The 27,266-nt window shown below is 50.3% G+C and overlaps 1 protein-coding gene across 2 annotated transcripts in view; it reads left to right on the top strand.

Moving 5' to 3' along the window:
- LOC148443033 (V-set domain-containing T-cell activation inhibitor 1-like) overlaps positions 1-27,266 on the top strand; it is a 225,188-nt gene that overhangs the window by 33,046 nt on the left and 164,876 nt on the right. For both annotated transcript variants that reach the window (XM_088463361.1, XM_088463362.1), the window contains exons 2-4: positions 18,913-18,977; positions 19,687-20,034; positions 21,657-21,920. In XM_088463361.1, coding sequence (XP_088319487.1) covers positions 18,913-18,977; positions 19,687-20,034; positions 21,657-21,920 — 677 coding nt within the window. The remainder of the gene's footprint in view (positions 1-18,912; positions 18,978-19,686; positions 20,035-21,656; positions 21,921-27,266) is intronic.

Below are 27,266 nucleotides of genomic sequence, written 5' to 3'. Positions count from 1 at the left end.
TGATGAGAGTGGGCAGGAGGGATGATGTGGAGCTCTGTGTGGTGATGAGAGTGGGCAGGAGGGATGATGTGGAGCTCTGTGTGGTGATGAGAGTGGGCAGGAGGGATGATGTGGATATCTGTATGGAGGTGAGAGTGGGCAGGAGGGATGATGTGGAGCTCTGTGTGGTGGTGAGAGTGGGCAGGAGGGATGATGTGGAGCTCTGTGGTGGTGAGAGTGGGCAGGAGGGATGATGTGGAGGTCTGTGTGGTGGTGAGAGTGGGCAGGAGGGATGATGTGGAGCTCTGTGTGGTGGTGAGAGTGGGCAGGAGGGATGATGTGGTTATCTGTGTGGAGGTGAGAGTGGGCAGGAGGGATGATGTGGAGCTCTGTGTGGTGATGAGAGTGGGCAGGAGGGATGATGTGGATATCTGTGTGGAGGTGAGAGTGGGCAGGAGGGATGATGTGGAGCTCTGTGTGGAGGTGAGAGTGGGCAGGAGGGATGATGTGGAGCTCTGTGTGGTGGTGAGAGTGGGCAGGAGGGATGATGTGGAGGTCTGTGTGGTGGTGAGAGTGGGCAGGAGGGATGATGTGGAGGTCTGTGTGGTGGTGAGAGTGGGCCAGAGGGATGATGTGGAGGTCTGTGTGGTGGTGAGAGTGGGCAGGAGGGATGATGTGGAGGTCTGTGTGGTGGTGAGAGTGGGCAGGAGGGATGATGTGGAGGTCTGTGTAGTTATGAGAGTGGGCAGAAAGGATGATGTGTGGAGGTGAGAGTGGGCAGGAGAGATGATGTGGAGCTCTGTGTGGTGATGAGAGGGGGCAGGAGGGAGTATATGGATATCTGTGTGGTGATGAAAAGGGGCAGGATGGAGGATGTGGAGCCCTGTGTAGTGATAAGAGTGGGCAGGAGGGATGATGTGGAGCTCTGTGTGGTGGTGAGAGTGGTCAGGAGAGATGATGTGGAACTCTGTGTGGAGGTGAGAGTGGGCAGGAGGGATGATGTGGATATCTGTGTGGAGGTGAGATTGGGCAGGAGAGAGGATGTGGAACTCTGGGTGGTGATAAGAGGGGGCAGGAGGGGTGATGTGGAGCTCTGTGTGGTGATGAGAGTGGGCAGGAGGGAGGATGTGGAGCTCTTTGTGGTGATGAGAGTGGGCAGGAGGGAGGATGTGGAGCTCTTTGTGGTGATAAGAGGGGGCAGGAAAGAGGATGTGGAGCCCTGTGTAGTGATAAGAGGGGGCAGGAGGGATGATGTGGAGCTCTGTGTGGTGGTGAGAGTGGGCAGGAGGGATGATGTGGAGGTCTGTGTGGTGGTGAGAGTGGGCAGGAGGGATGATGTGGAGCTCTGTGTGGTGGTGAGAGTGGGCAGGAGGGATGATGTGGATATCTGTGTGGAGGTGAGAGTGGGCAGGAGGGATGATGTGGAGCTCTGTGTGGTGATGAGAGTGGGCAGGAGGGATGATGTGGATATCTGTGTGGAGGTGAGAGTGGGCAGGAGGAATGATGTGGAGCTCTGTGTAGTGATAAGAGGGGGCAGGAGGGATGATGTGGAGCTCTGTGTGGTGGTGAGAGGGGGCAGGAGGGATGATGTGGAGCTCTGTGTGGTGATAAGACGGGGCAGGAGAGAGGATGTGGAGCTCTGTGTGGTGGTGAGAGTGGGCAGGTGGAATGATGTGGAGCTCTGTGTAGTGATAAGAGGGGGCAGGAGGAATGATGTGGATATCTGTGTGGTGGTGAGAGGGGGCAGGAGGGATGATGTGGAGCTCTGTGTGGTGATAAGAGGGGGCAGGAAAGAGGATGTGGAGCCCTGTGTAGTGATAAGAGGGGGCAGGAGGGATGATGTGGAGCTCTGTGTGGTGGTGAGAGGGGGCAGGAGGGATGATGTGGAGCTCTGTGTGGTGATAAGAGGGGGCAGGAGAGAGGATGTGGAGCTCTGTGTGGAGGTGAGAGTGGGCAGGAGAGATGATGTGGATATCTGTGTGGAGGTGAGAGTGGGCAGGAGGGATGATGTGGAGCTCTGTGTGGTGATGAGAGTGGGCAGGAGGGATGATGTGGATATCTGTGTGGTGATGAGAGTGGGCTGGAGGGATGATGTGGAGCTCTGTGTGGTGATGAGAGTGGGCAGGAGGGATGATGTGGAGCTCTGTGTGGTGATGAGAGTGGGCAGGAGGGATGATGTGGATATCTGTATGGAGGTGAGAGTGGGCAGGAGGGATGATGTGGAGCTCTGTGTGGTGGTGAGAGTGGGCAGGAGGGATGATGTGGAGCTCTGTGGTGGTGACAGTGGGCAGGAGGGATGATGTGGAGGTCTGTGTGGTGGTGAGAGTGGGCAGGAGGGATGATGTGGAGCTCTGTATGGTGGTGAGAGTGGGCAGGAGGGATGATGTGGTTATCTGTGTGGAGGTGAGAGTGGGCAGGAGGGATGATGTGGAGCTCTGTATGGTGGTGACAGTGGGCAGGAGGGATGATGTGGAGCTCTGTATGGTGATGAGAGGGGGCAGGAGGGAGGATGTGGAGCTCTGTGTAATGGTACAGTGTGCTGGAAGGAGGACATGGAGCTCGGTATGGTGATGAGAGGGGGCAGGAGGGAGGATGTGGAGCACTGTTTGGTATTTTCCAAATGAAAATGTAATTTCAGTAATATGAATGGAGAACTGCGATTATAGATATAATATATCTGTAATCCCAATCTTGTAAGTACTGTTAACCAGTCAGAAGCAGCTAGCATCATTATGATTTTATTTCATGGTACCAGCGATCCAGCACAAATGATAGATTCCCTTGGCAGGTACTTGTTAGCTGCCCATACTGGTGAGGACAAGATACACGGGGCCCTCGGTATGATCCATGCTGGCACAGTTTACCACATAGAGTGTAAGATGCTACGGTGCCTTTAGTTCAATATAATATTCTTACAGTACTGATTTTGTAAACCTTTTCTATGCGGCATTTGGGGTCCCAGCGGCCTGTGGATGCTAGAAGTACTGCAAGTGCCAGCATTCTTTGGAAGTTCTACCCACACCATACTACTCCAGCAGTTTATGAGTGACCAGGCTTGTTGTGACCAGCCGTGATGCACAGAAAAAATGCTGCATATGAAACGTAACTATGTAATGCTGGAAATGATGTGTGTACAGGTCTTCATACTGCGAAGTTATGTAGGCATTAACCAGCCGATTATGTGGTGTTGGTTGTTGGATAGATGTAGTAGGTACAGTCGTCTGTACTCACTGTTACATGCACACTTGTAGATAGAGCAGAGCAGGGTTCCATACAGCTTACCAGGCGGTGAGTGTACGTTGCTTGTGGGTAAGTGGTGCAGGGTGCTGTAACAGAGTTATATGCAGGTATTAACCAGGTCTCTCATAGGAGCTAAGTAGGAGACTCTAGTCTCTTACCATGTCACTCTACACAGTAAAGACAAGATGGCCCCTGCACCTGCCAGGAGGGAGAATGTGGAGCTCAGTGTAATGGTGACAGTGGACTGGAAGGAGGACATGAAGCTCTGTATGGTGGTGAGAGTGGGCAGGAGGGATGGTGTGGAGCTCTGGGTAATGGTGACAGTGGGCTGGAAGGAGGACATGGAGCTCTGTGTGGTGGTGAGAGGGGGCAGGAGGGAGGATGTGGAGCTCTGTGTAATGGTGACAGTGGGCTGGAAGGATGATGTGGAGCTCTGTGTAATGGTGACAGTGGGCTGGAGGGAGGACATGGAGCTCTGTATGGTGGTGAGAGTGGGCAGGAGGGATGATGTGGAGCTCTGTGTAATGGTGACAGTGGGCTGGAGGGAGGACATGGAGCTCTGTATGGTGATGAGAGGGGGCAGGAGGGAGAATGTGGAGCTCTGTGTAATGGTGACTGTGCGCTGGAGGGAGGACATGGAGCTCTGTATGTGATGAGAGGGGGCAGGAGGGAGGATGTGGAGCTCTGTGTAATGGTGACAGTGGGCTGGAAGGAGGACATGTAGCTCTGTATGTTGATGAGAGGGGGCAGGAGGGAGGATGTGGAGCTCTGTGTAATGGTGACTGTGGGCTGGAGGGAGAACATGGAGCTCTGTATGGTGATGAAAGGGGGCAGGAGGGAGGATGTGGAGCTCTGTGTAATGGTGACAGTGGGCTGGAAGGAGGACATGTAGCTCTGTATGGTGATGAGAGTGGGCAGGAGGGAGGGTGTGGAGCTCTGTGTAATGGTGACAGCGGGCTGGAAGGAGGACATGGAGCTCTGTGTGGTGGTGAGAGGGGTCAGGAGGGAGGATGTGGAGCTCTGTGTAATGGTGACAGTGGGCTGCAAGGAGGACATGGAGCTCTGTGTGGTGATGAAAGGGGGCAGGAGGGATGATGTGGAGCTCTGTGTAATCGTGACAGTGGGCTGGAAGGAGGACATGGAGCTCTGTATGGTGATGAGAGGGGGCAGGAGGGAGGATGTGGAGCTCTGTGTAATGGTGACAGTGGGCTGGAAGGAGGACATGTAGCTCTGTATGTTGATGAGAGGGGGCAGGAGCGAGGATGTGGAGCTCTGTGTAATGGTGACTGTGGGCTGGAGGGAGAAGATGGAGCTCTGTATGGTGATGAAAGGGGGCAGGAGGGAGGATGTGGAGCTCTGTGTAATGGTGACAGTGGGCTGGAAGGAGGACATGTAGCTCTGTATGGTGATGAGAGTGGGCAGGAGGGAGGGTGTGGAGCTCTGTGTAATGGTGACAGCGGGCTGGAAGGAGGACATGGAGCTCTGTGTGGTGGTGAGAGGGGTCAGGAGGGAGGATGTGGAGCTCTGTGTAATGGTGACAGTGGGCTGCAAGGAGGACATGGAGCTCTGTGTGGTGATGAAAGGGGGCAGGAGGGAGGGTGTGGAGCTCTGTGTAATGGTGACAGCGGGCTGGAAGGAGGACATGGAGCTCTGTGTGGTGGTGAGAGGGGTCAGGAGGGAGGATGTGGAGCTCTGTGTAATGGTGACAGTGGGCTGCAAGGAGGACATGGAGCTCTGTATGGTGATGAAAGGGGGCAGGAGGGATGATGTGGTGCTCTGTGTAATGGTGACAGGGGGCTGGAAGGAGGACATGGAGCTCTGTATGGTGATGAGAGGGGGCAGGAGGGAGGATGTGGAGCTCTGTGTAATGGTACAGTGCGCTGGAAGGAGGACATGGAGCTCTGTATGGTGATGAGAGGGGGCAGGAGGGAGGATGTGGAGCTCTGTGTAATGGTACAGTGCGCTGGAAGGAGGACATGGAGCTCGGTATGGTGATGAGAGGGGCAGGAGGGAGGATGTGGAACACTGTTTGGTATTTTCCAAATGAAAATGTAATTTCAGTAATATGAATGGAGAACTGCGATTATAGATATAATATATCTGTAATCCCAATCTTGTAAGTACTGTTAACCAGTCAGAAGCAGCTAGCATCATTATGATTTTATTTCATGGTACCAGCGATCCAGCACAAATGATAGATTCCCTTGGCAGGTACTTGTTAGCTGCCCATACTGGTGAGGACAAGATACACGGGGCCCTCGGTATGATCCATGCTGGCACAGTTTACCACATAGAGTGTAAGATGCTACGGTGCCTTTAGTTCAATATAATATTCTTACAGTACTGATTTTGTAAACCTTTTCTATGCGGCATTTGGGGTCCCAGCGGCCTGTGGATGCTAGAAGTACTGCAAGTGCCAGCATTCTTTGGAAGTTCTACCCACACCATACTACTCCAGCAGTTTATGAGTGACCAGGCTTGTTGTGACCAGCCGTGATGCACAGAAAAAATGCTGCATATGAAACGTAACTATGTAATGCTGGAAATGATGTGTGTACAGGTCTTCATACTGCGAAGTTATGTAGGCATTAACCAGCCGATTATGTGGTGTTGGTTGTTGGATAGATGTAGTAGATACAGTCGTCTGTACTCACTGTTACATGCACACTGGTAGATAGAGCAGAGCAGGGTTCCATACAGCTTACCAGGCGGTGAGTGTACGTTGCTTGTGGGTAAGTGGTGCAGGGTGCTGTAACAGAGTTATATGCAGGTATTAACCAGGTCTCTCATAGGAGCTAAGTAGGAGACTCTAGTCTCTTACCATGTCACTCTACACAGTAAAGACAAGATGGCCCCTGCACCTGCCAGGAGGGAGAATGTGGAGCTCAGTGTAATGGTGACAGTGGACTGGAAGGAGGACATGAAGCTCTGTATGGTGGTGAGAGTGGGCAGGAGGGATGGTGTGGAGCTCTGGGTAATGGTGACAGTGGGCTGGAAGGAGGACATGGAGCTCTGTGTGGTGGTGAGAGGGGGCAGGAGGGAGGATGTGGAGCTCTGTGTAATGGTGACAGTGGGCTGGAAGGATGATGTGGAGCTCTGTGTAATGGTGACAGTGGGCTGGAGGGAGGACATGGAGCTCTGTATGGTGGTGAGAGTGGGCAGGAGGGATGATGTGGAGCTCTGTGTAATGGTGACAGTGGGCTGGAGGGAGGACATGGAGCTCTGTATGGTGGTGAGAGTGGGCAGGAGGGATGATGTGGAGCTCTGTGTAATGGTGACTGTGCGCTGGAGGGAGGACATGGAGCTCTGTATGGTGATGAGAGGGGGCAGGAGGGAGGATGTGGAGCTCTGTGTAATGGTGACAGTGGGCTGGAAGGAGGACATGTAGCTCTGTATGGTGATGAGAGGGGGCAGGAGGGAGGAAGTGGAGCTCAGTGTAATGATGACTGTGGGCTGGAGGGAGAACATGGAGCTCTGTATGGTGATGAAAGGGGGCAGGAGGGAGGATGTGGAGCTCTGTGTAATGGTGACAGTGGGCTGGAAGGAGGACATGTAGCTCTGTATGGTGATGAGAGGGGGCAGGAGGGAGAATGTGGAGCTCTGTGTAATGGTGACTGTGCGCTGGAGGGAGGACATGGAGCTCTGTATGGTGATGAGAGGGGGCAGGAGGGAGGATGTGGAGCTCTGTGTAATGGTGACAGTGGGCTGGAAGGAGGACATGTAGCTCTGTATGTTGATGAGAGGGGGCAGGAGGGAGGATGTGGAGCTCTGTGTAATGGTGACTGTGGGCTGGAGGGAGAACATGGAGCTCTGTATGGTGATGAAAGGGGGCAGGAGGGAGGATGTGGAGCTCTGTGTAATGGTGACAGTGGGCTGGAAGGAGGACATGTAGCTCTGTATGGTGATGAGAGTGGGCAGGAGGGAGGGTGTGGAGCTCTGTGTAATGGTGACAGCGGGCCGGAAGGAGGACATGGAGCTCTGTGTGGTGGTGAGAGGGGTCAGGAGGGAGGATGTGGAGCTCTGTGTAATGGTGACAGTGGGCTGCAAGGAGGACATGGAGCTCTGTGTGGTGATGAAAGGGGGCAGGAGGGATGATGTGGAGCTCTGTGTAATCGTGACAGTGGGCTGGAAGGAGGACATGGAGCTCTGTATGGTGATGAGAGGGGGCAGGAGGGAGGATGTGGAGCTCTGTGTAATGGTGACAGTGGGCTGGAAGGAGGACATGTAGCTCTGTATGTTGATGAGAGGGGGCAGGAGGGAGGATGTGGAGCTCTGTGTAATGGTGACTGTGGGCTGGAGGGAGAAGATGGAGCTCTGTATGGTGATGAAAGGGGGCAGGAGGGAGGATGTGGAGCTCTGTGTAATGGTGACAGTGGGCTGGAAGGAGGACATGTAGCTTTGTATGGTGATGAGAGTGGGCAGGAGGGAGGGTGTGGAGCTCTGTGTAATGGTGACAGCGGGCTGGAAGGAGGACATGGAGCTCTGTGTGGTGGTGAGAGGGGTCAGGAGGGAGGATGTGGAGCTCTGTGTAATGGTGACAGTGGGCTGCAAGGAGGACATGGAGCTCTGTGTGGTGATGAAAGGGGGCAGGAGGGATGATGTGGAGCTCTGTGTAATGGTGACAGTGGGCTGGAAGGAGGACATGGAGCTCTGTATGGTGATGAGAGGGGGCAGGAGAGAGGATGTGGAACTCTGTGTAATGGTGACAGTGGGCTGGAAGGAGGACATGGAGCTCTGTGTGATGATGAAAGGGGGCAGGAGGGAAGGTGTGGAGCTCTGTGTAATGGTGACAGTGGGCTGGAAAGAGGACATAGAGCTCTGTATGGTGATGAGAGGGGGCAGGAGGGAGGATGTGGAGCTCTGTGTAATGGTACAGTGAGCTGGAAGGAGGACATAGAGCTCTGTATGGTGATGAGAGGGGGCAGGAGGGAGGATGTGGAGCTCTGTTTGGTATTTTCCAAATGAAAATGTAATTTCAGTAATATGAATGGATAACTGCGATTATACATATAATATAGCTGTAATCCCAATCTTGTAAGTACTGTCAACCAGTCAGAAGCAGCTAGCATCATTATGATTGTATTTCATGGTACCAGCGATCCAGCACCAATGATAGATTCCCTTGGCAGGTACTTGTTAGCTGCCCATACTGGGCGAGGACGAGATAGACGGGGCCCTGGGTATGATCCATGCTGGCACAGTTTACCACAAAGAGTGTAAGATGCTACGGTGCCTTTAGTTCAATATAATATTCTTACAGTACTGATTTTGTAAACCTTTTCTATGCGGCATTTGGGGTCCCAGCGGCCTGTGGATGCTAGAAGTACTGCAAGTGCCAGCATTCTTTGGAAGTTCTACACACACCATACTACTCCAGCAGTTTATGGGTGACCAGGCTTGTTGTGACCAGCCGTGATGCACCGAAAAAATGCTGCATATGAACATGTAACTATGTAATGCTGGAAATGATGTGTGTAAAGGTCTTCATACTGCGAAGTTATGTAGGCATTAACCAGCCGATTATGTGGTGTTGGTTGTTGGATAGATGTAGTAGGTACAGTCATCTGTACTCACTGTTACATGCACACTGGTAGATAGAGCAGAGCAGGGTTCCATACAGCTTACCAGGCGGTGAGTGTACGTTGCTTGTGGGTAAGTGGTGCAGGGTACTGTAACAGAGTTATATGCAGGTATTAACCCGGTCTCTCATAGGAGCTAAGTAGGAGACTTTTTTCTCTTACCATGTCTACACAGTAAAGACAAGATGGCCCCTGCACCTGCCAGGATGGAAGATGTGGAGCTCTGTGTAATGGTGACAGTGGACTGGAAGGAGGACATGAAGCTCTGTATGGTGGTGAGAGTGGGTAGGAGGGATGGTGTGGAGCTCTGGGTAATGGTGACAGTGGGCTGGAAGGAGGACATGGAGCTCTGTGTGGTGGTGAGAGGGGTCAGGAGGGAGGATGTGGAGCTCTGTGTAATGGTGACAGTGGGCTGGAAGGATGATATGGAGCTCTGTGTAATGGTGACAGTGAGCTGGAGGGAGGACATGGAGCTCTGTATGGTGGTGAGAGTGGGCAGGAGGGATGATGTGGAGCTTTGTGTAATGGTGACAGTGGGCTGGAGGGAGGACATGGAGCTCTGTATGGTGGTGAGAGTGGGCAGGAGGGATGATGTGGAGCTCTGTGTAATGGTGACAGTGGGCTGGAAGGAGGACATGGAGCTCTGTATGGTGATGAGAGGGGGCAGGAGGGAGGATGTGGAGCTCTGTGTAATGGTGACAGTGGGCTGGAAGGAGGACATGGAGCTCTGTATGGTGATGAGAGGGGGCAGGAGGGAGGATGTGGAGCTCTGTGTAATGGTGACAGTGGGCTGGAAGGAGGGCATGTAGCTCTGTATGGTGATGAGAGGGGGCAGGAGGGAGGACATGGAGCTCTGTATGGTGGTGAGAGTGGGCAGGAGGGATGATGTGGAGCTCTGTGTAATGGTGACAGTGGGCTGGAAGGAGGACATGGAGCTCTGTATGGTGATGAGAGGGGGCAGGAAGGAGGATGTGGAGCTCTGTGTAATGGTGACTGTGGGCTGGAGGGAGGACATGGAGCTCTGTATGGTGATGAGAGGGTGCAGGAGGGAAGATGTTGAGCTCTGTGTAATGGTGACAGTGGGCTGGAAGGAGGACATGTAGCTCCGTATGGTGATGAGAGGGGGCAGGAGGGAGGATGTGGAGCTATGTGTAATGGTGACAGTGGGCTGCAAGGAGGACATGGAGCTCTGTGTGGTGATGAAAGGGGGCAGGAGGGATGATGTGGAGCTCTGTGTAATCGTGACAGTGGGCTGGAAGGAGGACATGGAGCTCTGTATGGTGATGAGAGGGGGCAGGAGGGAGGATGTGGAGCTCTGTGTAATGGTGACAGTGGGCTGGAAGGAGGACATGTAGCTCTGTATGTTGATGAGAGGGGGCAGGAGGGAGGATGTTTAGCTCTGTGTAATGGTGACTGTGGGCTGGAGGGAGAACATGGAGATCTGTATGGTGATGAAAGGGGGCAGGAGGGAGGATGTGGAGCTCTGTGTAATGGTGACAGTGGGCTGGAAGGAGGACATGTAGCTCTGTATGGTGATGAGAGTGGGCAGGAGGGAGGGTGTGGAGCTCTGTGTAATGGTGACAGCGGGCTGGAAGGAGGACATGGAGCTCTGTGTGGTGGTGAGAGGGGTCAGGAGGGAGGATGTGGAGCTCTGTGTAATGGTGACAGTGGGCTGCAAGGAGGACATGGAGCTCTGTGTGGTGATGAAAGGGGGCAGGAGGGATGATGTGGAGCTCTGTGTAATGGTGACAGTGGGCTGGAAGGAGGACATGGAGCTCTGTATGGTGATGAGAGGGGGCAGGAGAGAGGATGTGGAACTCTGTGTAATGGTGACAGTGGGCTGGAAGGAGGACATGGAGCTCTGAGTGATGATGAAAGGGGGCAGGAGGGAAGGTGTGGAGCTCTGTGTAATGGTGACAGTGGGCTGGAAAGAGGACATAGAGCTCTGTATGGTGATGAGAGGGGGCAGGAGGGAGGATGTGGAGCTCTGTGTAATGGTACAGTGAGCTGGAAGGAGGACATAGAGCTCTGTATGGTGATGAGAGGGGGCAGGAGGGAGGATGTGGAGCTCTGTTTGGTATTTTCCAAATGAAAATGTAATTTCAGTAATTTGAATGGATAACTGCGATTATACATATAATATAGCTGTAATCCCAATCTTGTAAGTACTGTCAACCAGTCAGAAGCAGCTAGCATCATTATGATTGTATTTCATGGTACCAGCGATCCAGCACCAATGATAGATTCCCTTGGCAGGTACTTGTTAGCTGCCCATACTGGGCGAGGACGAGATAGACGGGGCCCTGGGTATGATCCATGCTGGCACAGTTTACCACAAAGAGTGTAAGATGCTACGGTGCCTTTAGTTCAATATAATATTCTTACAGTACTGATTTTGTAAACCTTTTCTATGCGGCATTTGGGGTCCCAGCGGCCTGTGGATGCTAGAAGTACTGCAAGTGCCAGCATTCTTTGGAAGTTCTACACACACCATACTACTCCAGCAGTTTATGGGTGACCAGGCTTGTTGTGACCAGCCGTGATGCACCGAAAAAATGCTGCATATGAACATGTAACTATGTAATGCTGGAAATGATGTGTGTAAAGGTCTTCATACTGCGAAGTTATGTAGGCATTAACCAGCCGATTATGTGGTGTTGGTTGTTGGATAGATGTAGTAGGTACAGTCATCTGTACTCACTGTTACATGCACAGTGGTAGATAGAGCAGAGCAGGGTTCCATACAGCTTACCAGGCGGTGAGTGTACGTTGCTTGTGGGTAAGTGGTGCAGGGTACTGTAACAGAGTTATATGCAGGTATTAACCCGGTCTCTCATAGGAGCTAAGTAGGAGACTCTTGTCTCTTACCATGTCACTCTACACAGTAAAGACAAGATGGCCCCTGCACCTGCCAGGATGGAAGATGTGGAGCTCTGTGTAATGGTGACAGTGGACTGGAAGGAGGACATGAAGCTCTGTATGGTGGTGAGAGTGGGCAGGAGGGATGGTGTGGAGCTCTGGGTAATGGTGACAGTGGGCTGGAAGGAGGACATGGAGCTCTGTGTGGTGGTGAGAGGGGTCAGGAGGGAGGATGTGGAGCTCTGTGTAATGGTGACAGTGGGCTGGAAGGATGATATGGAGCTCTGTGTAATGGTGACAGTGAGCTGGAGGGAGGACATGGAGCTCTGTATGGTGGTGAGAGTGGGCAGGAGGGATGATGTGGAGCTTTGTGTAATGGTGACAGTGGGCTGGAGGGAGGACATGGAGCTCTGTATGGTGGTGAGAGTGGGCAGGAGGGATGATGTGGAGCTCTGTGTAATGGTGACAGTGGGCTGGAAGGAGGACATGGAGCTCTGTATGGTGATGAGAGGGGGCAGGAGGGAGGATGTGGAGCTCTGTGTAATGGTGACAGTGGGCTGGAAGGAGGACATGGAGCTCTGTATGGTGATGAGAGGGGGCAGGAGGGAGGATGTGGAGCTCTGCGTAATGGTGACAGTGGGCTGGAAGGAGGGCATGTAGCTCTGTATGGTGATGAGAGGGGGCAGGAGGGAGGACATGGAGCTCTGTATGGTGGTGAGAGTGGGCAGGAGGGATGATGTGGAGCTCTGTGTAATGGTGACAGTGGGCTGGAAGGAGGACATGGAGCTCTGTATGGTGATGAGAGGGGGCAGGAGGGAGGATGTGGAGCTCTGTGTAATGGTGACAGTGGGCTGGAAGGAGGACATGTAGCTCTCTATGGTGATGAGAGGGGGCAGGAGGGAGGATGTGGAGCTATGTGTAATGGTGACAGTGGACTGGAAGGAGGACATGAAGCTCTGTGTGGTGATGAGAGTGGGCAGTAGTGAGGACATGGAGTTCTGTGTCGTGGTGAGAGGGGGCAGGTGGGAGGATGTGGAGCTCTGTGTAATGGTACAGTGCGCTGGAAGGAGGACTTGGAGCTCTGTAGGGTGATGAGAGGGGGCTGGAAGGAGGACATGGAGCTCTGTATGGTGATGAGAGGGGGCAGGAGGGAGGATGTGGAGCTCTGTGTAATGGTGACAGTGGGCTGGAAGGAGGACATGTAGCTCTGTATGGTGATGAGAGTGGGCAGGAGTGAGGACATGGAGCTCTGTGTCGTGGTGAGAGGGGGCAGGTGGGAGGATGTGGAGCTCTGTGTAATGGTACAGTGCGCTGGAAGGAGGACATGGAGCTCTGTATGGTGGTGAGAGTGGGTAGGAGGGAGGATGTGGAGCTATGTGTAATGGTGACAGTGGGCTGGAAGGAGGACATGGAGCTCTGTGTGGTGATGAGAGTGGGCAGGAGTGAAGACATGGAGCTCTGTGTGGTGATGAGAGTGGGCAGGAGTGAGGACATGGAGCTCTGTGTCGTGGTGAGAGGGGGCAGGTGGGAGGATGTGGAGCTCTGTGTAATGGTACAGTGCACTGGAAGGAGGACATGGAGCTCTGTGTGGTGATGAGAGGGGGCTGGTGGGAGGATGTGGAGCTCTGTGTAATGGTGACAGTGGGCTGGAAAAAGGACATGGAGCTCTGTAGGGTGATGAGAGGGGGCAGGAGGGAGGATGTGGAGCTCTGTGTAATGGTACAGTGTGCTGGAAGGAGGACATGGAGCTCTGTATGGTGATGAGAGGGGGCTGGAAGGAGGACATGGAGCTCTGTATGGTGATGAGAGGGGGCAGGATGGAGGATGTGGAGCTCTGTTTGGTATCTTCCAAATGAAAATGTAATTTCAGTAATATGAATGGATAACTGCGATTATAGATATAATATATCTGTAATCCCAATCTTGTAAGTACTGTCAACCAGTCAGAAGCAGCTAGCATCATTATGATTGTATTTCATGGTACCAGCGATCCAGCACCAATGATAGATTCCCTTGGCATGTACTTGTTAGCTGCCCATACTGGGCGAGGACGAGATACACGGGACCCTGGGTATGATCCATGCTGGCACAGTTTACCACAAAGAGTGTAAGATGCTACGGTGCCTTTAGTTCAATATAATATTCTTACAGTACTGATTTTGTAAACCTTTTCTATGCGGCATTTGGGGTCCCAGTGGCCTGTGGATGCTAGAAGTACTGCAAGTGCCAGCATTCTTTGGAAGTTCTACACACACCAGACCACTCCATCAGTTTATGGGTGACCAGGCTTGTTGTGACCAGCCGTGATGCACAGAAAAAATGCTGAATATTAACACGTAACTATGTAATGCTGGAAATGATGTGTGTAAAGGTCTTCATACTGCGGAGTTATGTAGGCACACACCAGCCGATAATGTGTTGTTGGTTGTTTTTATAGATGTAGCAGATACAGGCATCTGTACTCACTGTTACATGCACACTGGTAGATAGAGCAGAGCGGGGTTCCATACAGCTTACCAGCCGGTGAGTGTATGTTGCTTGTGGGTAGTGGTGCAGGGTGCTGTAACAGCATTATGGACCTTATTCAGAGGAGGCCGCACGGTCTACGACCGCACGGCCGCCTCGATGTTTTGCTAGTGTGCATGCTCACGAGGGAGCCGGGTCCCTCGTGCGCATGCGTGAGACCCGCTACGACCGACAGCGTCGGTCATAGCGGGTCTCTTTCCAAAGGGGGCGAGCTGTCGATGTTGATTGACAGCTCGCCCCGTTTGGAAGGCGGGTCGGGGGGGTGGCAGCCCAAACGGAGGCGTTCCCATGGGAACGCCTGCCATTTGGGGTAGGGCCCTCAGCTCTCAGTGGAGAGCTTCCGGCTCTGACAGAGCCAGAAGCTCTCCGGGGCTTACGACAAGTGAGACCCTACCCTAGGGTCTCGTCGTAAGCCCCGATGGTCGCGATGGTCAGCCCCGATGGTAAGCCCCGAGCGGTCGTTAGAGCTGTGGGTGTTAACCCACAGCCTAACAACCGCAACAGAGGCGGGCGGTCAGGATGCAAGTGGCCGCCCAGTTTCTGAGCGACCGCTTGCATCCTCCGACCGCCTCTGAATGAGGCACTATATGCTGGTATTAAGCAGGTTTCTCATAGGAGCTAAGTAGGAGATTCCTGTCTCTTACCATGTCACTCTACACAGTAAAGACAAGATGGCCCCTGCACCTGCCATCTTGGGACAGGGCATGAAGCATCTCTGGAGCGACAGGAAGACTGGAGACTGTACAGTAGCGCACGCTTCTTTTAACATTGATTACCCCCAACACCCACCTTAGTAATAACATGAGGGCCCCTGTCCCTAGGGAAAATTACCCTCTTATTGAAGCTCTGACCGGGTTCCCCTGGGGGTCTCAGACCCATGCTGTAAATGGTGGAGCTGTATCACACTGTAAGTTTCCCCCTTACAGCCTGTCATAGCTTGGCTCTGGTTGTGACTGCTGCAGGAGGAAACCACGCCATTCACCCGCACACAATTGCCGCAAGTAGCCTCAGGCCCGGCGACAGGGGGGGACAAAGGGGACAACCATACCGGGCCCCAAGGATCAGAAGGGCCCCAAGGATCAGGAACAGAAAAAACAGAGCAGCAGCACTTAGTAAAACTTTTTAAACAGCTGCTGTACTGTGACAGTAGCCGTCCAGATGAAGCTCAAATACCGGGTCACGCAGGGGCTGGAGCTCCTCCTCCTGGGCCGCATCCCTCTGCGCCCAACTCCTGCACCTCACCCTCCTGCTTCCTTCCGGTTCCTCTCCTCTCCCATCAGCCTCCTTCAACTTCCCTCTCGCAGCATCCCCAACCCCCCCTCGTGGTGTGCGTATATAATATGTGTGTTTGTGCGCAGTTCTCTATCAGTAATAATTGTGTGTATTTATCGATTTGCACATGCACAGATATAGACCTGCATTGGCAGTCGTAGCGCCCCAAATACCGCAGCATGATTGGCGCAGCTTCGCTGGTCGCGGCAGTGTGATTTTGCTGGACGTCTTGAGTAACCTTAGGGTTACTAAGATATGCGATGTTCACACAGTAAATCGGATGATGCGTCTCCGGATGCAGCATCTGATCAGAGGAGCCGGCAGTGGGGTCTTTTTACTAAAGACGCCTCCTGTGGCTTTTGCATATGTTAGCGCAGTTGCTGAGTACTAGGACGCCGCGTATATGCTGTACCATCCATCTGTGAGCCAGGCCCTTTGTGCGCACACCCTCTTTTAGTGCACGCAGTAGCAAAATATCACTCAACTGCATGAACGTCGCCGGTGATTAGATCACTTACTGTGGGGACGTCACTTTTATTTAAATAATTTTTTTTGTAAAATTATACATTTCTTTAATTCTACATTAAAATGTCGCTCGTCATAATCATCAGACTGATGACATGATTTTCCTCCTAGAACGCACAATTACTTTAATTTATTTATTAATTAAGGAATTTCATCATTCAGAGGTTACAAGGGACCCAGGCCCTGATTCAGAGCCGGACGCTCTGAAAGAGCGCTCGCTCTGAATCAGGGCCGTCCCTCTGTTTTTTTTAGCGGCCTCCTGGCCGCTCACATAGCTGTAGCGAGCGGCCAAAAAGATGGTCGCGATGGTCAAGACTATTGCGACCATCGGGTTTGCGACGAGACCCTTGTGGTAGGGTCTCGTTGCCGCAAGCCCTGGAGTGATTTTGGCTCTGTCAGAGCCGAGAGCACTCCCACTGACATCACCAAAGAGGGCAAGCTGTCACTCACCATCGACAGCACGCCCCCTTTGTAGCGAGACCCGGAGCAATGGCTTGGCCATCACTATCCGGGTCTCGCGCATGCGTACGATGGAGCCGTCTCCCTCATGCACTGGGCCAACATCGACCCGCTTGCGAGCGCTCAGCGCTCGCGGGCGGGTCTGAATCAGGCCCCCAGTGCTACACGCTACCTAGACTCCCTGCTATAGCCGAGACGGTATGCAGTCGGGAAGCCGGCGGACCTAATCCCGACAGCCGGCTTCCTGACTGCTTTATCCCGGCGAGGGTTAAATGACAGGCGTCTAAATCTAGATGGCTGTCATTTTACTGATGTCGGGAGACTGGCGCCCGGTACCCCGATCTAAGTGATGCCGAACGCGGACAGCCGCGGGAAGGGGAGAGTTAGGTTTAGGGCTCTCGGGGGGGACTTAGGGTTAGGCACCCCCCCCGGGAGCTTAGGGTTAGGCTAGAGGGAGGGAGAGTTAGGGTTAGGCACCCCCCCGGGGGACTTAGGTTTAGGCGGCGGGGAAGGGGGGGTTAGGTTTAGGCACTTAGAGGGGGGATTAGGGGTAGGCACTGGGGGGAAGGTTAGGGTTAGGCACCCCCCCGGGAGGTTAGGGTTAGGCTAGGGGGAGGAAGAGTTAGGGTTAGGCACCCCCGGGGGACTTAGGTTTAGGCGGCGGGGAAGGGGGGTTAGGTTTAGGCACTTAGAGGGGGGATTAGGGGTAGGCACTGGGGGGAAGGTTAGGGTTAGGGGAGGGAATTAGCTTAGTGAATACTTTCCTTAGGGACGAGTGGGGTTTTCACCCATGTCGGGCATCCGCTGTTGGGATTCCAACCACCGGTCTTGCGTCCGGCGGTAAATCATTCCTTATTAATGCATTATCGCAGCAACCCGGAATGGCTTTTCATTGTCATTTCTCAACACTCTCTTGCTGGTACAGCAGCTCCGATGAGACGCGCCCCTGGCCGTAATGTCATCATTTCTCTATCACTTCTTCCATCTTGTGACGCAAGCGCACGTGCGGCAGTATCATATACGGAAAGCCCATGGAGGAGTGTAGCTGCTGCCAATGATACATCAGAGAGACCCTCTATGGCGATGATGCCTTCTTCCGCTGATGTTGGCTAGTGGGGCCAAGCTCTGTTTTGGGCTTGATATTTATGGTTATAATGTATCGGACGTCATACGACGCGTTCACTTTTCCTTCTGGTTTGCGGACCTCTCGCGCAGTATTTGCTGTTTGGTCTGTTGACCCTTAGAGCTGCTTTAGGAGCTGATGTGACCCATCCTGGCGGCAGAGCTTTGATCCACTGATAAAGGAGTTTGTTGTTTTATACCCCAACACCTGGTTGACGCTGATCTAAACTGCCTACTAATTACATCTTGTTAACGAATCACAAACGCCCATTTCACACCCCAAAGCCGGGTTGCGCCCAGGATTTTGTAAACGGGTCCATCCCGATTGCGACCCCTTTTTAGACTGGCGTCCCGACTCGGCTTATTGCCAGGTTGATGACATCACCGCCATCACGTGCTGACCCGTCGCTTGGAGATGAGATCATCTGCTAATGCCGGCTCTTTCTATGCTGTGAATAGGCCCCCCGGGGTGGCACCGGCCAAGGTTACCCAATCACACTGCACCGCGAGCCGGATTATTTCAACTGGGCCCTTTCACACTGCACAATAACCAGGATTCCTGCACGTTCGCGTGAAATAACCGGGGTTATTGCTGGCAGAGTGAAAGGGGTATAAGTGGTAACTGATGAGGTTTACGACTTAAACACAAGAAATATGGCGGCATACGATGTAATGTCTCTACATGAACAGCAAAATACCCAACGTGGAAAGTGGTGCGTCCAGGTGAAATCAGCGTTCCGGAGGCCTGAGCTTTGTATTTATTCTGCAGAGACGTCTAATGAGAGGAGGGGGCCTTTGTGCAATCTCCGTCCGGGGTCCCCTCCACTCTCCCCGGCGGCTGGCCGCCTCACTAGTCTGTGCCCAGAGTCTACTGCGCCGGGAAAACGGCTGCAGCGGTAATATTTCAGGTGTTTTAATTAGCGCTACAGGCTGACGCGGGACTTTGGAGGGGTAAGTATTAAAACATATGGGTGTGCGGTGTGGGCCCCTCCTGGACCCAGGGGCCCGTGTGCACCGCACACCCTGCACCCATTGTAATTATGCCCCTGTTATTCTGTATGTATATAGGTCTGTGACCTGTATAATAGCGCTCAGTCTGCAGCATTGTGTTCTCATGTGGTTACAGAACTTCCCCGGTGACATCTAATATCCATATAATATATGGCAGGGATCCCATAGGTCACGTGCGTGACTTGGTACAGTAATCAGGTTATCATGTGGCTAATCCCGGAGTGGACTCTCTCTGACACTGCGTAATTGTGCACTAAGGTGACAGCGAGAGTGAGATTCCTGAGAACGAGACCCTTAGAGACCGTCTGCTAACTCTCTCTCTGTCTCTCTTTATACCCAGCATGATCGCCATCATCATCCTTCTCATTGGCGCCATCGCCCTGATTATTGGCCTCAGTGTGGCAGGTAAGTCAGGGTCCGCACTATAATCGCCCATGGTTCCATCTTGTAATGTATAGGCTGGGATTACACGTTGCTAGAGGTAACAAATCTCTCATTCTGCGACTCCTGATACCTAATTACAGTATGTTACGTTACATATTTTTAACTGCCCATCTTCTGCCATCAGGAACCCGCGTGGGCAGAAATATCCATCTGTAAATCCATTGTTTCCATGTCATGGGGGGACATCTGCTTAAGTTACAACCATTAGCGGCTCCATAGTCAAAGAGGGGAGTCACACCAACTGTCACTTCACACGCTCCCCAACATCACTGGCTGGGACCCACTGGCAGTTGGTGTGACTCCTCTATTTGAATTTTGGACTGTGCTGCAGCCTCACCCCTGGAGCCTCCACTAAGTTACAACTAAACATAACGTTACACTTGGATCATTTATCAATTCAATTCTTATATGTGTTATTATATTATGAGAAACCAAGTATAAAACACGTCTCCTTACTGCATCCCATGTAATAACAATGTTAACATTTGACGTCACAGAACATATAAAATGTTTGACTCACTTTTTTATGTTGTTTAAGCCCCATAAAGACGTACAATAAAAGTGCTGTAATACAGTAAACAGGCAGCTCAGAAAGGTGACCAAACTGCTTTTACTCATCCTAAGAACTACAATATATATATAACACTTGGCCTCCATGTCCCCCCCCCAGGTAACAGCACCACCAATGACGTGACAACGGTGAACACTGTGGGGAAGATTGGGGAGAATGTCATTCTCAGCTGCACCTTCACCCCCGACCTGAAAAAATCCAGCGACGTCCTGTGGGAGAAGGAGGGCATGACTGGCACTGTGTACAAGTACGAGAATGGAAAGGTCTCACTGACAGGCCAGAACGCCCTCTACAAACAGCGGACCTCACTCTTCCTCAATCAGCTGTCAGCCGGAAATGCCTCACTTATGATCAATAACGTACAGCTTAGTGACGCTGGCATGTACAAATGTACAATTACCAATTCCAATGGCAGTGGAAAGAACAGCCTGAGCCTCAATGTAGGAGGTGAGTGAGCTGGTGGAGAGTGAGGCATGGCCAGGAGGAGAAGGCCTGGCCTACCTGGGAGAGTGGGTTCTGGGCGAGTGAGTGAGGCTTTTGCTAGATTAGGCTTGGTTTGGTGTAGATGATAACGATAGGCTTAGTCTGGTGTAGAGTATGATAGACTTGGTCTGGTGTAGAGGATATTGCTAGGCTGGTCTGGTGTAGAGGATATTGCTAGGCGTGGTCTGGTGTAGATGATAATGTTAGGCTTGGTCTTGTGTAGATGATAACGATAGGCTTGGTCTGGTGTAGAGGATATTGTTAGGCTTGGTCTGGTGTAGATGATAATGATAGGCTTGGTCTGGTGTAGATGATAACGATAGGCTTGGTCTGGTGTAGATGATAACGTTAGGCTTGGTCTGGTGTAGATGATAACGATAGGCTTGGTTTGGTGTAGATGATAATGATAGGCTTGGTCTGGTGTAGATGATAATGATAGGCTTGGTCTGGTGTACATGATAACGATAGGCTTGGTCTGGTGTAGATGGTAACGATAGCTTTGGTTTGGTGTAGATTATAACGTTAGGCTTGGTGTAAGCCAGGTCTGGGTGCAGAGGATACATAGAGATGTGAATGAAGCAGAGAGTGGGGCCTATGGGCCTGATTCAGACCCGGTCACAAGCGCTGAGCGCTCGCAACCGGGTCGATGGTGGCCCACAGCGCATGATGGAGCCGGCTCCGTCGTGCGCACGCGCGAGACCCTTCTAGCGATGGGCAATCCGTCGCTCCGGGTCTCGCACCAAAGGGGGCGAGCTGTCAATGTTGAGTGACAGCTCGCCCCCTTTGGTGGGCGGGCCAGGGGGGGTGGCTGCCCAAACGGAGGTGTGCCGTTTGGGGGCGGCCCCACTGACATCACGAGTGATGTCAGTGGAGAGATTCCGGTTCTGTTAGAGCCGAAATCTCTCTGGGGCTTGCGGCAACGAGACCCTACCACAAGGGTCTCGTCGCAAGCCCGATGGTCGTGATGGTCTTGACCATCGCGACCATCATCATGGCTGCTTGCAATAGCTGTGGGTGGTCAACCACAGCTATGCGAGCGGCCAAGAGGCTGATCCAAAAGAAAAAAGCCCGGCCCTGATTCAGAGCGTGCGCTCTGTCAGAGCGAGCGGCTCTGAATCAGGCCCTGTGTGTGGTACAGTATATACTATTATATCGGTAACCATATTTACTAGACATTTGTGGGAATTTTCCTTTAGTTTGTTGGAAATTTGCACCTTTTTGTCCCTATGAAAATAAGGGACTTTAGGACTCTGATGGTCTGATATTCCGCTGTCACCTCCATTAGCCTCACTTTAGCCATCTGTGAGCCACGACAGATTACAAAGATGCGGATTAATAACTATATATCTGATGAAGCACCTATAGATGTTAGTGGCCTCTCAGCAGACAGATGTCCTCGCTCACTCCTTACAGAGGATGGAGATTTACACCTTCATTAGGACATCTCAGGACATGCACAGGATATATGTACAGTAACTTAGCTAAATCACAAAGGACATCAGACATATTCCTTACTGTGCATCGGTAGTTTATAGCTGTATACGAAGGAGACCTATAAATCACTCTTATATAACCCCTGTCTTTAGCTTTTAGCACCATCACGGTGACAAACACCTCCCAGACCGACCTGCGCTGTAAGTCTCTCATCTGGTACCCAAAACCCACCGTGACTTGGCTGGACGTTACTTCTGGAAACAACGTGACCAACCTGTCCAGCACCACCTACGCTCCCAATCTCGGCAATACGTTTGAGATCATCTCTGACTACAAAGAGGCCCAGGAGAACGTTCAGTACAGATGTGTCATAAAGAACGACCTGGCTCAAGCAGAGGGAGACGCATTATTTTCAGGTGTGTGACATTATACAAGGATGTGACATGGTGGTGACATTATACAAGGATGTGACATGGTGGTGGTGACATTATACAAGGATGTGACATAGTGGTGACATTATACTAGGATGTGACATGGTGGTGACATTATACAAGGATGTGACATGGTGGTGACATTATACAAGGATGTGATATGGTGGTGGTGACATTATACAAGGATGTGACATGGTGGTGACATTATACAAGGATGTGACACGGTGGTGGTGACATTATACAAGGATGTGAGATGGTAGTGACATTATACAAGGATGTGACATGGTGGTGACATTATACAAGGATGTGACATGGTGGTGGTGACATTATACAAGGATGTGACATGGTGGTGACATTATACAAGGATGTGACATGGTGGTGGTGACATTATACAAGGATGTGACATGGTGGTGGTGACATTATACAAGGATGTGAGATGGTGGTGACATTATACTAGGATGTGACATGGTGGTGGTGACATTATACTAGGATGTGACATGGTGGTGACATTATACAAGGATGTGACATGGTGGTGGTGACATTATACAAGGATGTGACATGATGGTGACATTATACTAGGATGTGACATGGTGGTGACATTATACAAGGATGTGACATGGTGGTGACATTATACTAAGATGTGACATGGTGGTGGTGACATTATACAAGGATGTGACATGATGGTGACATTATACAAGGATGTGACATGGTGGTGACATTATACAAGGATGTGATATGGTGACATAATACAAGGATGTGACATGGTGGTGACATTATTCAAGGATGTGACATGGTGGTGATGACATTATACAAGGATGTGACATGGTGGTGAAATTATGCAAGGATGTGACATGGGGGTGACATTATACAAGGATGTGACATGGTGACATTATACAAGGATGTGACATGGTGGTGACATTATACAAGGATGTGATATGGTGGTGGTGACATTATACAAGGATGTGACATGGTGACATTATACAAGGATGTGACATGGTGTTGGTGACATTATACAAGGATGTGACATGGTGGTGGTGACATTATACAAGGATGTGACATGGGGTGGTGACATTATACAAGGATGTGACATGGTAGAGACATTATACAAGGATGTGACATGGTGGTGACATTATACAAGGATGTGACATGGTGGTGGTGACATTATACAAGAATGTGACATGGAGGTGATGACATTATACAAGGATGTGACATGAAGACATTATACAAGGATGTGACATGGTGGTGAAATTATACAAGGATGTGATATGGTGGTGGTGACATTATAGAAGGATGTGACATGGTGGTGACATTATACAAGGATGTGACATGGTGACATTATACAAGGATGTGACATGGTGGTGGTGACATTATACAGGGATGTGACACGGTGGTGACATTATACAAGGATGTGACATGGTGGTGACATTATACAAGGATGTGACATGGTGGTGGTGACATTATACAAGGATGTAACATGGTGCTGGTGACATTATACAAGGATGTGACATTATACAAGGATGTGATATGGTGGTGGTGACATTATACAAGGATGGGACATGGTGGTCACATTATACTAGGATGTGACATGGTGACATTATACAAGGATGTGACATGGTGGTGACATTATACAAGGATGTGACATGGTGACATTATACTAGGATGTGACATGGTGGTGACATTATACAAGGATGTGACATGGTGGTGGTGACATTATACTAGGATGTGACATGGTGGTGGTGACATTATACAAGGATGTGACATGGTGGTGGAGACATTATGCAAGGATGTAACATGGTCCTGGTGACATTATACAAGGATGTGACATGGTGGTGGTGACATTATACAAGGATGTGACATGGGGTGGTGACATTATACAAGGATGTGACCTTATACAAGGATGTGATATGGTGGTGGTGACATTATACAAGGATGGGACATGGTGGTCACATTATACTAGGATGTGATATGGTGACATTATACAAGGATGTGACATGCTGGTGACATTATACAAGGATGTGACATAGTGGTGACATTATACAAGGATGTGACATGTTGACATTATACTAGGATGTGACATGGTGGTGACATTATACAAGGATGTGACATGGTGGGGGTGACATTATACAAGGATGTGACATGATGGTGGTGACATTATACAAGGATGTGACATGGTGGTGACATTATACAAGGATGTGACATGGTGACATTATACAAGGATGTGACATGGTGGTGGTGACATTATACAAGGATGTGACATGGTGGTGACATTATACAAGGATGTGACATGGTGGTGGTGAAATTATACTAGGATGTGACATGGTGGTGGTGACATTATACAAGGATGTGACATGGTGGTGGTGACATTATACAAGGATGTAACATGGTGCTGGTGACATTATACAAGGATGTGACATGGTGGTGGTGACATTATACAAGGATGTGACATGGTGGTGGTGACATTATACAAAGATGTGACATGGGGTGGTGACATTATACAAGGATGTGACATTATACAAGGATGTGATATGGTGGTGGTGACATTATACAAGGATGGGACATGGTGGTCACATTATACTAGGATGTGACATGGTGACATTATACAAGGATGTGACATGGTGGTGACATTATACAAGGATGTGACATGGTGGTGACATTATACAAGGATGTGACATGGTGACATTATACTAGGATGTGACATGGTGGTGACATTATACAAGGATGTGCCATGGTGGGGGTGACATTATACAAGGATGTGACATGATGGTGGTGACATTATACAAGGATGTGACATGGTGGTGATATTATTAAGGATGTGACATGGTGACATTATACAAGGATGTGACATGGTGGTGGTGACATTATACAAGGATGTGACATGGTGGTGACATTATACAAGGATGTGACATGGTGGTGGTGACATTATACTAGGATGTGACATGGTGGTGGTGACATTATACAAGTATGTGACATGGTGGTGACATTATACAAGGATGTGACATGCTGGTGACATTATACTAGGATGTGACATGGTGGTGACATTATACAAGGATGTGACATGGTGACATTAAACAAGGATGTGACATGGTGGTGGTGACATTATACAAGGATGTGACATGGTGACATTATACAAGGATGTGACATGGTGGTGGTGACATTATACAAGGATGTGACATCGTGGTGGTGACATTATACAAGGATGTGACATGGTGACATTATACAAGGATGTGACATGGTGGTGGTGACATTATACTAGGATTTGACATGGTGGTGACATTATACAAGGATGTGACATGGTGGTGACATTATCCAAGGATGTGACCTGGTGGTGGTGACATTATACTAGGATGTGACATGGTGACATTATACAAGGATGTGACATGGTGGTGGTGACATTATACTAGGATGTGACATGGTGGTGACATTATACAAGGATGTGACATGGTGGTGACAATATCCAATGATGTGACCTGGCGGTGGTGACATTATACAAGGATGTGACATGGTTGTGGTGACATTATACTAGGATGTGACATGGTGGTGGTGACATTATCCAAGGATGTGACCTGGTGGTGGTGACATTATACAAGGATGTGACATGGTGGTGATGACATTATACTAGGAAGTGACATGGTGGTGGTGACAATATACAAGGATGTGACATGGTGGTGACATTATACTAGGATGTGACTTGGGGGTGGTGACATTTTACAAGGAGGTGACATGGTGGTGGTGACATTATACAAGGATGTGACATGGTGGTGACATTATACAAGGATGTGACATGGTGGTGGTGACATTATACAAGGATGTGATATGGTGGTGACATTATACAAGGATGTGACATGGTGGTGACATTATACAAGGATGTGACATGGTGGTGTTGACCGTATACTAGGATGTGACATGGTGGTGGTGACATTATACAAGGATGTGACATGGTGGTGACATTATACAAGGATGTGACATGATATTGACATTATACAAGGATGTGACATGATGGTGACATTATACAAGGATGTGACATGGTGGTGGTGACATTATACAAGGATGTGACATGGTGGTGGTGACATTATACAAGGATGTGACATGGTGGTCATGACATTATACTAGGATGTGACATGGTGGTGGTGATATTAAACAAGGATGTGACACGGTGGTGACATTATACAAGGATGTGACATGGTGGTGGTGACATTATACAAGGAAGTGACATGGTGGTGACATTATACAAGGATGTGACATGGTGGTGACATTATACAAGGATGTGACATGGTGGTGACATTATACAAGGATGTGACATGGTGGTGTCATTATACAAGGATGTGATATGGTGGTGGTGACATTATACAAGGATGTGACATGGTGGTGGTGACATTATACAAGGATGTGACATGGTGACATTATACAAGGATGTGACATGGTGGTGACATTATACAAGGATGTGACATGGTGACATTATACAAGGATGTGATATGGTGGTGACATTATACAAGGATGTGACATGGTGGTGATATTATATAAGGATGTGACATGGTGGTGGTGACATTATACAAGGATGTGACATCGTGGTGACATTATACATGGATGTGACATGGTGGTGACATTATACAAGGATGTGACATGGTGACATTATACAAGGATGTGACATGGTGGTGGTGACATTATGCAAGGATGTGACATGGTGGTGACATTATACAAGGATGTGACATGGTGGTGGTGACATTATACAAGGATGTGACATGGTGGTGACATTTTATAAGGATGTGACATGGTGGTCACATTATACAAGGATGTGACATGGAGACATTATACAAGGATGTGACATGGTGGTGGTGACATTATACAAGGATGTGACATCGTGGTGGTGACATTATACAAGGATGTGACATGGTGACATTATACAAGGATGTGACATGGTGGTGGTGACATTATACTAGGATTTGACATGGTGGTGACATTATACAAGGATGTGACATGGTGGTGACATTATACAAGGATGTGACATGGTGGTGACAATATCCAATGATGTGACCTGGCGGTGGTGACATTATACAAGGATGTGACATGGTTGTGGTGACATTATACTAGGATGTGACATGGTGGTGGTGACATTATCCAAGGATGTGACCTGGTGGTGGTGACATTATACAAGGATGTGACATGGTGGTGATGACATTATACTAGGAAGTGACATGGTGGTGGTGACAATATACAAGGATGTGACATGGTGGTGACATTATACTAGGATGTGACTTGGGGGTGGTGACATTTTACAAGGCGGTGACATGGTGGTGGTGACATTATACAAGGATGTGACATGGTGGTGACATA

This window comes from Taudactylus pleione, unplaced genomic scaffold (assembly GCF_031769625.1).
Source record: "Taudactylus pleione unplaced genomic scaffold, aTauple2 ptg001349l, whole genome shotgun sequence".
NCBI classification, from domain to species: Eukaryota; Metazoa; Chordata; class Amphibia; order Anura; family Myobatrachidae; genus Taudactylus; species Taudactylus pleione.
The sequence above is the reverse complement of the archived record's forward strand: the minus strand, read 5'-3'. Positions and strand labels throughout refer to the sequence as shown.